Source organism: Crassostrea angulata, chromosome 5, assembly GCF_025612915.1.
Source record: "Crassostrea angulata isolate pt1a10 chromosome 5, ASM2561291v2, whole genome shotgun sequence".
In the NCBI taxonomy this organism is placed as follows: Eukaryota; Metazoa; Mollusca; class Bivalvia; order Ostreida; family Ostreidae; genus Magallana; species Magallana angulata.
In genome coordinates, this window is record NC_069115.1 from 5,014,045 (window position 1) to 5,028,823 (window position 14,779).

The window sequence follows — 14,779 nt, forward strand, 5'->3', positions numbered from 1 at the left end:
AAAAGACGACTGAATTAAAAAATCTTGGAATGTCGCGTGCTATAAACCCGAACTCTCAGTTTAGCCGATAACTGGTCTTAGCCGATAACTGGTACAGTACCAGTAAACAGATAAATCACAAGTGGATTTTCGTTTAGAGAAATGTTTAAAAAAAAAGAATAAATACATTCTCACAGTGAATGTCTCCCTCAGGGAGAGTTGTATTTACTCCGTTTACCGTGTCGATGATGCTAAAATCGTGTTTCATCTCTACACAAAACTAACAATTCACGTTGTTTTACATTGGTGAACATAAGAATAACAACGTGTCGATGATATCGTGTTTTATCTTTATTACACATAATTAACAATTTATTTCGTTCTACATTAATGATTATCGGAATAATAATGCTTCGAATATCATCTGATATAAACAATATCTAATTTAAGAGACGAGAAAACGTGATTCTTATTTGATTTGATTAATTTTTAATAGCAACCCGTTCTTCCATCGAGTTTTCAATGCTGAGTTTTCCCGCTTTCATGCGCAGTGGTGTTATAAATAGCGGACCACATTTATATTCATCAGACGTGCAGCAAAGTTTAGAGACAATTAACGAAAGAAAGAACTTGTTTTACGGGTCTCGAGTTTTCGAAGTTTCTAATTTTAAGAAGTCTGATATACCGGTATATTTTTACACAAACTTAGTTCAAATATGTTACTCCAAATACGTCACATATACCTTTAATTTATTTCAATGCAAATATAAAAAGTCATTCATGTCCTTGATTGTTTTCTGTTTTGTTTGTAAGGATGACAATTTGTACTAATATTTTGATATATTATACATAATTGCGTATACGTACCGACGAAACATGATTTAATGACTTTTCAAAATATCATTCTTTATTAGATATTTAGATGAAAAACATTTTTGCACTCACATAAACTGACTTTTCTCTATTAACACATAACACTTAATATAATTTTAACAATTGCATAGCCATAGTTCTAGTCAAAGCAGCAAAACAAATATGAAGGCATAATATAACATTTAGAACAGTTCAGAAATATAATTTATTTCGGTTGAACTTGGTGAATAAAATTATTTTCTTTTGTGGAAACGCCAATAAGAGTAAAGGGCGGGGCTTAAGGTTAACTGTAAGCGTACTACCTTTGGCTGTATATTCTTTTTAGCGCCTTTGGCGGAACGCGGCAACCGCTCAATCAAGTACATTTCCAAATGTCATGCATATATGTATAAGAATAGTCGCTTTCAAAAATACACTAATTCAAATCCACGCCAACTTGTTCAAAACTAATTTTCACAAAATACACGCCAAATATAATGTTTTTACAGTATATGAAGGGCTTTTTTTTTTTGGGGGGGGGGGTGCTTTTATTGGAAGTTTTCAAATAGGGTAGCTCTTCATTCACTAAAACATAACTAATCTTCATAAGGAGTTTATTTAAAATAATTAAGTTTAAAAGCTAATTTCAATTCTTAGATTTTGCATTTCGACTTAAATTGCATAACAAATTGTAGAAATATGTTTGTGAATCTTTTATCAAGTAAAGCAAGTTCTAAAAGCAGAATTGATAGTAGACGTTTTGAGAACTTTAAAATGTTGATCGCTCTATTTACATATAGAAGTCTTTAACTAAAGATCGACAATTAATTCAAGATTATTTTTTGATAAAATATGAATTTGCCCAATATTTCTTATTTTAACTGACTGTTTCAATACCGTTAGTTAATCGTAATTTCCATCGACGATCAACAGCAAGTTGTAAGCTCAACCAAGCCTGAAGTGGTAATGATACCCAGCTGTAGTCAAGGTTTCGGTCGCAACCAGAGGTCAAGGTCTTCACCACTTAATTATTTATGCAAGTTTTCTACTCCTTAAAACAATATAATTCATTCCAGAACAAAGACAAGCTGGACATCGTTATCAAAATTTAAAGGGAAAGAAAACCAAGTATAATGTATACATGAGTCAGTTATCATCTACACCATCTATTCCGGTTTGTTTCATTAACATCGTATTAGTGTTAGCAAATCATGATATTCGCACTAAATTACAAATTCCGGAAAATACGAAACAATATCTGTTTGGGACCGTCGACTTTCCCCTAATTTACAAATCAATGACAAAGATTTTACTCGATTTTTTGATTGGTATTAAATTAGCAACTTTAATTTTTCCAGGAGGCCAAATGTTCGAACCAATTGGGCATCAGATTTACCTAAAACTTTGAGATTTGATTTGTTTTCCGTAAACTATTATTTAGTTAAAAAATAGATATATTTTACCTTTTAAATTTTGTTATTTTTCTATTTCTATGTGAAGAACTCCTCGTCTAAAGGAGAACAATACAATCTTAAAAACGGCCTCGATCATTGAGCCTCCTTAACTAAAAATGCATAATTATGCTATTTAGATTGACGCGCATAATGCTAGACAATATCAAGTATTAGAGACACTCTGTGGGCTGTATATGTTTACCAAACCGGAATAAATGGTTTTACGTTAAAATAATCAATATTTTTGGTGTTACATTCAAAACAACTATACATCATGTCAGCCTTATGTGAATGGCGGGGAATTCAAACGTTCATTAAAGCTAAATTAATATGCAGTTTATTTCAAAACAGCATGACCACTTATGATGATTTAAACCCCTTTCCCAAATAGCATGCTTAGGTTGGCCCAACGTTGGCTTGTAGTTGTAAGTTTGGCTACATTTCGCTGTTGGTAGAACGACATTGGATCAACATCGGACCAACATTGTACTTATCATTGAATATTGGTCCATTGAATGTTGATCTCGGTTGGTGCGAGTACTCTGTAATAATGTCGGGTCGACAGACTAAAATGGGTGTTGTAAATAAGTAAATAAATGGTTATTTTACAGATGAACAAAGTATATAATTTTAAAATTGGCGTGTCTTTATAAAACTATTAACTGAAAATCTTTTATAATTAAACATATTTATAGATAAATAAAGATTAATCATATTTTAAATTTATAATAAGTATTATAATATAGTTACTATAAATGTAACACTAATAATATTAATTTCAGATTTAAAATTTTAGTTGCTCATTATTTAATTAAAAAAATCTACCTGGCCATATTAAGTGTGTCCATTTTACTTGTCTATAGTTTTAAAGGAATGCAATATCAATGCATAGTATTTTTTCTGCACTCGTGAATGAAACATTACCGCCAAAAGAACTGTGTTGTCAATTTTTGACTTCATCAGTCTGAGAGTAACTCTATCTGATGCTATCAACATAGCTGCCTGCAGGAAAATTTAAGTATTCAGATGAGTATTGCAGATGTTCTTTACATATTTTTATTATAATGTGTGATTATTGTAGATGGTTCTCAGAGCCTTTAAAACTGACAATTTGAACATTTATTGAACGTTGAACACTCTCCTGCTGATGTTCGAACTCAGTGACAAAGCTGTTTATGATAAAGCAGTGACATAGTTGTCAACGATTAAGCAATGACATAGCTGTATATGATTAAACAGTTACATAGCTGTCTATAATTAAGCAGTGACATAGCTATCTATAATTAGGCAGTTACATAGCTGTCTATGATTAAACAGTGACATAGCTGTCTATGATTAAACAGTGACATAGCTGTCTATGATTAAGCAGTGACAAAGCTGTCCATGATTAAGCAGTGACAAAGATATCTAGGATTAAGCAGTGACATAGCTGTTAATGATTAAGCAGTGACATAGCTATCAATGATTTAGCAGTGACATAGCTGTCTATGATTAAACAATGAAATAGCTGTCTATGATTAAGCAGTGACATAGCTGTCTATGATTAAGCAGTGATATAGCTATCTATGATTTAGCAGTCACATACCTGTCTATGATTAAGCAGTGACATAGCTGTCTATGATTAAGCGTGACAAAGCTGTCTATGATTAAGCAGTGACACAGATATCTATGATTAAGCAGTGACATAGTTGTCTATAATTAAGCAGTGACATAGCTGTTAATGATTGAACAGTGACATAATTGTCAATGATTAAACAGTAAAATAGCTATTTATGATTAAGAAGTGACGTAGCTGGCTATGATAAAGCAGTGACATAGCTATCTATGATTAAGCAGTGACATAGCTGTTAATTATTATGCAGTGACATAACTGTCTATGATTAAACAGTAAAATAGCTATTTATGATTAAGAAGTGACGTAGCTGGCTATAATAAAGCAGTGACATAGCTATCTATGATTAAGAAGTGACATAGATGTCTATGAGCAGTGACATAGCTGTCTATAAGCAGTGACATAGCTGTATATGATTAAGCAGTGGCGTAGCTGCTAATGATTAAGCAGTGACATAGCTATCTATGATTAAGCAGTGACATAGCTGATAATGATTAAGCAGTGACATAGCTGTCTATGATTAAGCAGTGACACAGCTTTCTATGATAAAGCAGTGTCATAACTATCTATGATTAAGCAGTGACATAGTTATCTTTGATTAAGCAGTGGCATAACTGTCAATGATTAAGCAGTGACATAGCTGTCTATGATTAAGCCTTATGTTTGCAAAGATGAATAAAACACTACAGTTTCTCGGCATAAGAAAACAACTGAGGTAACTGAATTTAATATGGTAATAAATAAATATTCTTTATTTAGGGAAGGGATTCAAGAAAACACAAATGTATTATCATTGGCGTCAGAATATGTCAGGAAAATATTATATAATACATGTATTCCTTTCCGTTAAAGGAACTGATTATTATTTTGGTATATGTATGTTGAACATTATAGCCATTTCTATAAGTTTATAAAAGTTTCGATACCTCTACATATATCAACATGCATGAATTACATAACTAGAAGTATAACATATACATCTATATGGTGTCTTTGAATGATAAATGTGATGGGCTTTATTTAAACTTTACCTGTTTGTAAATTATTTCTAAAGTGAGTCTAATCATTCATAACGACAATTCATAATCTTAAACAAACTTTTTAATTGCTTTTTCATACTCACCTTACGTCTTGTTACTTCTCTTGCATATAACTATAGTGCTTTAATGAAAAATGAAATTGGGGAAATAACTATGTTTTCAGAATTATATTTCACCTTCACTAGTTTTTGTGTTGGTTTTCCGCAGTTTAAAGATAAATTCTTTACTAACTTTTCGAGTCTGTCGAGCGTTGAAAAATGTATTTAGATTCGTTATCACTTTAAATATCATGTTTAATATATATTAAAAGCATTTGGAATTTTTATATATCAAAGATTTTCTATTTTTTTAAATATTCATTTATTGAAATATAACTTTGAAAGGAATGTAAAGAAAAACAGTTGACAATATTCCTCTGAGCTTTAAAGCACGTCTTTTCATATCAGTTCTATTAATTATTTTAGAATAACGCCTATAAAACCAAATATATCACATGCATATGTTTAATCATATAAATAGAATATCGAAATACTTAGTAAGAGGTACATGTACTTCTCATTTCAAATCTGAATAAATGAAAAAAGGAAAATGTTGTGCTTATTCCCCGATTGGATGTTTTTTTAAAGCTTACAAAGTCAATTCGTATACGTAAATTTCGTCGAAAGTGAAAGTATGCCTTATAATAATATATTGTAAAATCTATGGTGAAAAGATGTAACAATCGATCGTTCGAAAATAGTAAGATATAATTTTAAAGAACTCAGCCATATATATAGTTTAAATAAACACTACAAGTAAATTTATTAAAGGTATACGTATTTCTATTTATAGATAAGTGATTTTGATGTCTATTTTTATCATAGGAAATTTCCTCTCAGGTGTTTATTTATGGAATTTACCTATGTTTGGTCTCTTTGGTTAGAACAAAAAGGAACTTTACCACAAGCTAAAGATGGCAAGTGCTGATCAGATTTTGAGGCAAGCATTGAGCAAGGTATGTCAGTCAATGATTCGATTATCAGAGGAGCCTAGAAAACTAATTAATTACATGAATAGCAACATAATAAACACAGTGAATTGCAATTCGCAGTTATTTATTTAAGAATTTGTGTTAACATGTTATTTCTGATTTTAAAAAAGTTGACTTTGCGGAGTGATTTTACTGATATACATTACCATGTGTTTAATAGGGTAAAATATGTTGAAACATGTTTAAGTATACAAAAAGTCCGCAACCTTTCATCTTTTACAAGTACGCACGATCCTTTCTTGCTTCTGATTGTGACAAATCATAAAAGTAACGATTAATTGGAATTAGAGATATGTAATTTAAACCCTGTATCAAACTAGAGACAACGTGCTAAGATCTGTATTTGCTTATAAACATGTAGTATCACCGTGCAAAATTCACTGTTTAATTATAACTCTATTTTGGACTTTACTTTTAAAATTCAACTTCTGTTTCGTAATATTTTATCACAATTTATTTCTTACAAAGTTACAAGTTTATTTTGTGATTGACACTTTTCGGACTCTATATGTGATTTCAAAGAGACAGAGTGTCATGTCTCAATAACTGCTAATCTCTTAAAGGGGCATGGTCACGATTTTGGTCAAAAATTATTTTTTTCGATTTTAATGTTTATAATGCTTCAGTAAGGCATTTTTAATTGACAACCAAAATTTGAGTGTCATTTGTTAAGTTATAAGCGAGTTTCAGAGCTTACAATTTCTCGCTATGTAAACAAAGCTTTTGTTTACATTTTGAATGTTGAAGTAAAAATTCTAGTTTTAGGTCTAAAATGAATGTGTTTATGGTTAGGAACTGTTTATTTATGCTTAAAAAGAATCTAGACAAATCATCTTGAAAAAGATTTTTTACTGGTACATTGAACCTATGTAAACAAAAACAGGGCACGAGCCTTGTTTACATGACGAAGAATTGGGAGCCCTGTATCTTGCTTAAAACTCATCGACGGGCACCCAAATTTCATTTGATCATTAGAAATGCATTCATAAAGCATTGTAAATAATAAAAACAGAAAAATGAAATTTGACCAAAATCGTGACCATGCCCCTTTAAACAACAATGTGCAATTATCAGTTTTACATTTCTTGGACATCAAAGACTCATTGAGTTTATTTAATCATTTCATATCTGTGAACCTTTCACGCAGCTTACCTATGTCATCACCTGTCAATTTATACTCATTGTTCAGATTCTTATATATAGCTATGTACAATATGTCAATCGTCAGTCTGGAGTACGGCGGCCAGCCTCGGCCACGTCCGACTCACCCAGAGTCTTGAGTCCGGAGGCCACTACTGGCCATATCCGACTTGTTTGTAATATGTCTGCCTGTTAAATTGTTATAATGTTTCCATCGTTGAGTCTTGACCAATAAAAACGGAATCCTGCATCAATTGCCTGTTTATTTCTCTGGAACTGTATACTGGTGGACCTTCGGAAATACGGCAAACCTACCCTTCGTTATTACCTTACGACCTACAGCGCGCCACAACCGTATACCCTTTACGCAAACATTCCCTCACTCGGTTCGTACTGCACACGACCGGTGCAGATCCAGTAGAATTCTCTAGCACCGTAAAATTTACGCGGTCACAATATCGTGCAATATCACTGCAGATGTCATTACAGTATTAATTTTTACTATACATTTTTTTAGATACAGATTAAAAACCATCTCGACATCTTTTTAAAAAACTTTTTTTTTTCAATTTTCTGGCAAAAACAATATAGTAGCAAGAAACCACACGTGTATCTAACAAGGCGTAAGACTTTGTTTACGTCAAAGTTATATTTGCTTGAAAATCAAGCCTAAGCCCTCCATTGACCTCGCATTGTTACAAAACCTGAATAGTCAGACATCTTACAAATTGTATTTCATCTCACAAAAAAATTCAAATTCAAAGTTCGGGAATTATCTTGCTTCAGCCATGTTTTGAGTGAATTACTGTAGTGACACCTGCAAATGGGTTATCTAATGATTTACGAACTGTTTACTTAAATGTGTTTACAAAGTCAGATAACGGGAGATTTTTTGAAAAAATAACCCCAAAAATAAACAAAACAATAGATATAATGATAATATTATGTGCTTAAGATATGAAATGATTTCAAAGTTGCTATGAAAACATCAATGTATAGCACACATAAGAAATTATTCATATATCCATCCGGGTTACTGTCGTATCGCCCCAAATCCAAAGCGCCCCATGCACTAGCGCCCCAATTTTTTTTTGGAGCGCCACAATTACGTTTCACGAGCGCCCAAAATGTATTCACGAGCGCCCCAAAGTAAAATTAGTTTTACAACATACGTCTTAGATAATTTGCACGAGCGCCCCAAATTTAGATTTTCCAAGATTGTACTAAAATCGGGAACGTTTTTACGAGCGCCTCAAAATGGTTTTCCTGATTATGGCTTAAAATCTTCGAAGAATCTCAATGAACACATTCTTGATATCATTTTCCGAGCGCCCAAAAAATGTAATGCCTCGATTTTGCATAGAATCTTTTTTACGAGCGCCCAAAGTTGCCTCCGATTTGTTAAAAACTATATTATGATTAGGATATCATTTTCACGAGCGCCCCAAAATAAGTTTACCTAAGTTTGCTCTCAAATCAGCATTCTATGTTGCTATAAAGTTAATATCTGACTATATGTGTTATAATTATTTGAAACCCAATTTTGCTTTAAAATGTATGTTGGAGAATCGCAATTTTACGTAAAATATGCATCATTTACACGAACGCCCAAAAAAGAGATTGCTGCGGTTCTATATTGAACTAAAATGAACGTTGGTGTATGAGTCCCCAAGTTTGGTTTAATTTCACGAGCGCCCCAAAATGGTTTTGCTTATAAGTCTTAATTAACCTTCGATGGATTCTCATTAAACGCACACCTTATTATCCAAAGCGCCCAAAAATACATAGGAAATTTTTTTAATAATGTCGGATATAATCCAACACTAGTACTGTAATGTCAAATTTAGACTATATTGTTCTTCTACTGTCAAATTTTCCGTGCAAACCTCTAAATATTTTCTTGAAGCTTACATTTACAGTCAATCATTATTTATAAAATTTTTAAAAAACCACAATGCGTAATATGTGTATTTTATATGTTATAATTGTATTTGCAGTGATATGCAGGTCCAATGGGCCGCGGGTGTGTCATTATTTATTTTGTATTACATATATGTAATGTATTATAACATTACCTTTCGAAGAGTAATAGAAGGGGATATTCGGAAACATTAAAAGGTGTCAAGGGAGGGGTTATCCTCACGGTATCAGGAGAAAACGTACCCAGACACGCGGGAGACGTTGGCCTCGTCGCGTACCCCTTTGATTAGATGTGTGTATTCCATGTACTATTATACACTGTGTGTATTGTATGTATACATTGATTGTATTCGGTATCACCAAAAGGAATAAGCGAAAGTGACTTTGGGGTGCTCGTACGTAAAAAAAATTTAATCATGAAAAAAAAAAACATTTGGGGCGCTCGTGAAATATAATTGGGGCGCTCGTGAAACGTACTTGGCGCGCACCAAGAAAATTTGGGGCGCTCGTGCGTGGGGCGCTTTGGCTTTGGGGCGAAGTGACCAGCACCCATCTATCCATACACTTATTTCTCTCGTAACGAATTATGATTACAGTTGTATAAAGAACATTGACTCTGTTGTGCGAGCTTCATGTATAACACAAAAAAAATGTATGTGAAGGTATTTAATTTCATTTTTCACATTTGGTAACTCTAACACTCTAACTATCGGAGAAATGCCAAAATGTTGATTTATAGCTATTACTTGACAATGCATTGTCACCTACAGTTTGAGGGTTTTTTAAATGATGAAAGTTATGATGAAATACGGGATAGGTAAATAAAACACCTTAGGAAAAAGGTCATTCCAAGAACTTATTGTAAGAACAAAGAAATCTATAAATCATAGAAAGGTATAAACTACAAATTATTATCATTTGTTGAAACTTCGTTGTAAATTAAATTAAGTTCACTTTTTTATTTACATATAGTATAGATACGCAGACATCTCCAGGAGAGATGTGACAAACGCCATGACTCATTTTAAAGATTTACGGCCGGATCATGATTTGTTTAGTAAGTCAATGCTTTATATAACAGTGTTAGTAATTTATAATATTATTACATTAATGTTGATCTATACAATATGGCCTTTTATACTATATATACATTTTTTACATTTATCAATATTATATTATATTTTCATATTTTATTTCAGTATTTAATGATGGCAATAGAAAAGAACTTTTGCATTTGGATGGAACAATACCTGTTACATATAAAGGTACCTGCATATGTTTATTATAAACTCTAATTAACATTCTACATTCAGATATACAAATCAATTTTATCGGCATACATCAAGTGTCACATAAAAAGAAAATCGGTTTCTCATCAACATTACGAAAAAGAACTCGTGCTAACATTTCATGAAGTCATATCGCCTTTAGTGATATGAATATTGATAATATGAATTAGGTTTTTTTTCACATTTGAAAATACTTTTGAATATGATTACTGATTGTGTGAATTGTCACAACGATGTTTTGCCATAGGCAGTATATACAACATTCCTATTTGTGTTTGGATTATGGACACACATCCCTACAAACCTCCCATGGTGTTTGTGAAGCCCACCAGTACAATGCAAATAAAAACTGGAAGACATGTGGACTCCAACGGGAAAGTAGACCTGCCTTACCTCCATGACTGGCGTTTTGTGAGTCAAAATAAGAGTTTAACTAACGCAAAATTGTGGGTATTCAAATACAGTTATCCGTTTAAGAGAGAGAGAGAGAGAATGAGAGAGAGAGAGAGAGAGGATATACTTTTTTGAATCTTTTGGTAGGTACATAATTAAATAGAACAAAACCAAGAGACATGAATCTAGATTAGATTTATGATGCGTGCTGTTTACAATTTCTTCTTTTGTTTACAGGTTTGATTAAGACGTCGCTTCAGATGCGATGACATGATAAAAATTGCCATAAAACAACAAAGGTTCATGACAAAACATAATTATAATATTATAGGTCTACGTGACAATTTTGATAAAGAAATCGCGTTCTGGATTTCAAAACTAGCCATTATGTTTACAATGTGATATTCTAATAATTATATTTTTGTTATATTCTGTAGTATATTCTCATTGTAGAACTCTATATTTATTTGTAATATTACAATATACTAGTATGTTGCTCGAACAATATTGACATGTCAATATACATGTAGTTTCAATGGACTTTCCGCAAAATTGAATATCTAACTTTCATGTTGAACTGAGAAAATTATGGCGACTGTTTTTAAATTCTTTCTTTCTTGGTTTTTGCTGTGTTTCTTCATATAACAGATTTTGATCCTGTTTTCGGGGAACATTGATTAAAGAAGCCCCTCGGGGGCTAATAAAATCAATATTGCCCTCAACCCCAGTCAAAATTTATAATATTGTACAATATGATATGAACGTTCTCTAAAAGAAAACGAATGTTTTAACTGCAGGTAGTGCTAAAACATTTTTATGATTTGAATCTTGTACATTTTCAAACAATTTTAGCCTCAATCTGACCTGTTGGGACTGATACAGATTCTAGCCATTGTGTTTGGAGAGGAGCCACCAGTATATTCCAAGCAGTCGCAGATGACTCAGTCATCATCCCCTAACAGCTATCCTGGGACCGGTAAATATCCTGGTGTATCACGCCAATGTATCGACCCCGAGACTACATTCAACCCTTTTGCAGCACAGGCACCAATACATGGTCAAGGTAAACTGTTCAGTGTTACTTAGCTTGTAAGTTTTATCATTGATTTGGTAACTAATGTTTATGTACAATTATTTTTTGAGTCAGACTATACTATCTCGTATCAATACTTGTTTTCCCTCGTTTCACTGGTTTAAATATTGAACGTGACTACCGGATACCGCAGTAAATGAAAGCTGCTTATGAAAGCCGAGATATATTTTTTTTAAATGATGCTTCATAACAATTTCTTTGTTTCATAGGGTGTACCAGGGCTTAAACCTTTGGCAGACACAATTAAAATCATGTTTAAAACAACCATTTTTTATGAAATCTGGGCCCGGTTTTTCGAAAGGTGGTTAAATTTAACACCGTGTTAAGGATAACGACATGTTAAATCCTAATCAAGTGATTAGCTAACGCAGTGGTTAAATTCTGTTGATCAAAAGCAATTTAACGCATTGGTTAGCTAACACTGTGTTAACTGAGTTAGCCACTTGCTTATCACTTGGTTACCCATAATTCATTTCTACTTCCTATATATATGAAGAATAAAAGATTTTGCTTTAGGATTTCAATAAGTTTGAATTTAGTAAAATATTAATATGATTATATGTTGAACATCTATATCATTTCCAGGGTTCCATCACAGGGGCATCGTATCCGCTCTACACTCTATGACATATATATAATAATACACAAGGGAAGAATCGAAAGTAGGACACGATTTGTAAACAATGTCAAAAAACATTTTTTTTCACAAAAGTTACGCAAATCTTCGCACGGAATGTTGCAAATGTTGTCAAAAAACACGTTCACACTCAAATATTCCTTATAAACTCGGTAAAAAGCGTTTTTATCCCATTAAAACCGCTGTCTGCTGCAGAAACCCAATCTCTTCGCCCAAGAAAAGATAACTCTTTGCTTTCTCTCTCTATTTGTTCAGTAATGATAGTAGAAATTTCGGCGGTAAACTGTAAAATGTCTTTTTAAATGTTGCTCAATCATTATACTAATCGAAGAAGAAAAAGATGTTTCTGTTTAAAAAGGTTTAAGATAATTCATTAATGGTTAAGCATTTCTTTTTGTTAAATTTTCACTGCAGTACGGGATATTCATCATGATATTACACTAGTGAACAGTTGATAGTTTTATTAAATAATGACCAATTAAAACTTACTAATCTGTACAACAATATCAGATGATCTCATATATGCAAAAATAAAATCAAATAAACTACTGTAAAATTACACTAGTATTAATGCATTTTTACATCGGTAGGTCTGTGTGACGTCATAAATTCACAAAATCAAGAATGATAAGCGGATTAAATTTTTCCAAGTGCTGTGTTTTCACGGTTATTTCTCAGTAATGCAAAGGCAAAAAAAATCTTACTACGCGTATTTTAACATTCGTTTATACCAAGCTTTATATTTCTGAAATAAAATCCTATATATTGTTAGAAATCGTTTCATATGACCTATGAGTTATAATGTATACATCCACTAAGTACATGTATGTTTCCCTCTAATTCTTTAATTCATACTTCTTTTGAAACGGACATGACCGAAATCTACCGCTCTTTTTTATAATTTTGTCGACCTAAGAAACATCACCGACTGCATGAATTAATCACGATAATGTCAGAATATAGTTCCCATAACGGATTTTGCTGTTTCTTTAACCTAATGTACAAATGTACATTAATAATAATTTAAGTAATTTTACTTACTTTTTATCATCAATTTATTAATTTGTTTAAAAAAGTATAAATATAAACAATTAAATGCTTTCTTTTATGATTATTACGGGTAATGAAGGTAGCTATCATTGCAAAAACACTTTTTTTCTGCAATGTCTCCCTCTTCATATTCATCTTTGAAATTAACAGCTGTTACTAAAAAACTACGAACATATATCGGGTTTATTGATTTCATAGACAATTAGCAGGCTGTGCTAGTTTTTCTGCAATGATCGTGCTAACTTGAAAGCCTGCATTATGCATGGAAAAATCATTTTTCTGCAATAAAATTTTTATATTTCAGGCTACAATTTGGAAATCTTCTTCCAAACCATGGAACGGTTCGAGCTTGACGACATAATGAATACATTGATAGAACATGGCGTCGATTGCGTGGAGACGTTTTGTTCTATGACTGAATCCGACTTCAAGGAGATGGGACTCAACATAGGTCAAAGAAGGAAATGTATCTTAGCTGCAGAGCACATTAAAAATTATGGCCTTAATGGATAAACTATTTTAATTCAATGAACATACTTTTCTCATAATCTATATATTTTGATTTTTTATAAAAATGTCTCATCAATAGTTTAAGTTGTTGGAATTCATGTAGACGTGTTATGATCTCCAATTTTAATATTTAAAAAAATGGAACTCTGGGAAATTATATAGAATTTTAATCTGATCAAATGCAAACTTATAAAGTAACTTGAATCTTCAACGATTCGCTTTATTATTTTCTAAAATGGTTAACCTGAACTATAGAGTGAGGTTTTTAGTATGATTATGTAATTATAATACTTTGATATTTCGTTTTTTGTTCATTCTCTATTCAAAGATCTTTCATTTCAACCCAAGTGTTATAATAAAATGTTAAAAATGTATGTATATTTTTCTTTTATAAACCACTTATGAATGTTTCTATAAAATGTATAAATATAAACATATATATCTCTCTACCTAATTGTAATATGTTTTTATAAATTGATTGTTTGATACTTTTAAAGAAAATAGAAATAGCGAATGAAGAAATGCATGATAAGGTTAACGAAGAAAAATGTTTGAATGATCTAGGTTGTTAAAGTTTGAGTACATTTTATTATTTGTGTTAGTATGTATATTATATGTAAAAATTCGCACTTTTGACACATCACATGTATAAAATGGTCAGTTACTCTTTCCGGAATAAAATGGGGAGAGTAAATATGAATAAGAAATTGTGTCTTATCTTTACAAATTTATATGTGGGTTTTCGCAATTAAACGACTCAATTAATTCACTTTTGGAGTC

At 31.9% G+C, this 14,779-nt stretch overlaps 1 protein-coding gene across 2 annotated transcripts in view; it reads left to right on the top strand.

Moving 5' to 3' along the window:
• Positions 1-5,810: 5,810 nt before the first annotated feature.
• The window catches only part of LOC128184116 (tumor susceptibility gene 101 protein-like), an 80,616-nt gene continuing 71,647 nt past the window's right edge, over positions 5,811-14,779 (top strand). Inside the window, exons 1-6 of one of the 2 annotated variants that reach the window (XM_052853461.1) lie at positions 5,811-5,931; positions 10,000-10,084; positions 10,227-10,292; positions 10,564-10,727; positions 11,562-11,772; positions 13,794-14,716. In XM_052853461.1, coding sequence (XP_052709421.1) covers positions 5,890-5,931; positions 10,000-10,084; positions 10,227-10,292; positions 10,564-10,727; positions 11,562-11,772; positions 13,794-14,002 — 777 coding nt within the window. In that variant the 5' untranslated portion in view covers positions 5,811-5,889 and the 3' untranslated portion in view covers positions 14,003-14,716. Of the gene's footprint in view, positions 5,932-9,999; positions 10,085-10,226; positions 10,293-10,563; positions 10,728-11,561; positions 11,773-13,793; positions 14,717-14,779 lie in introns of those variants that run through there. The other variant, XM_052853462.1, reaches the window with a different exon arrangement.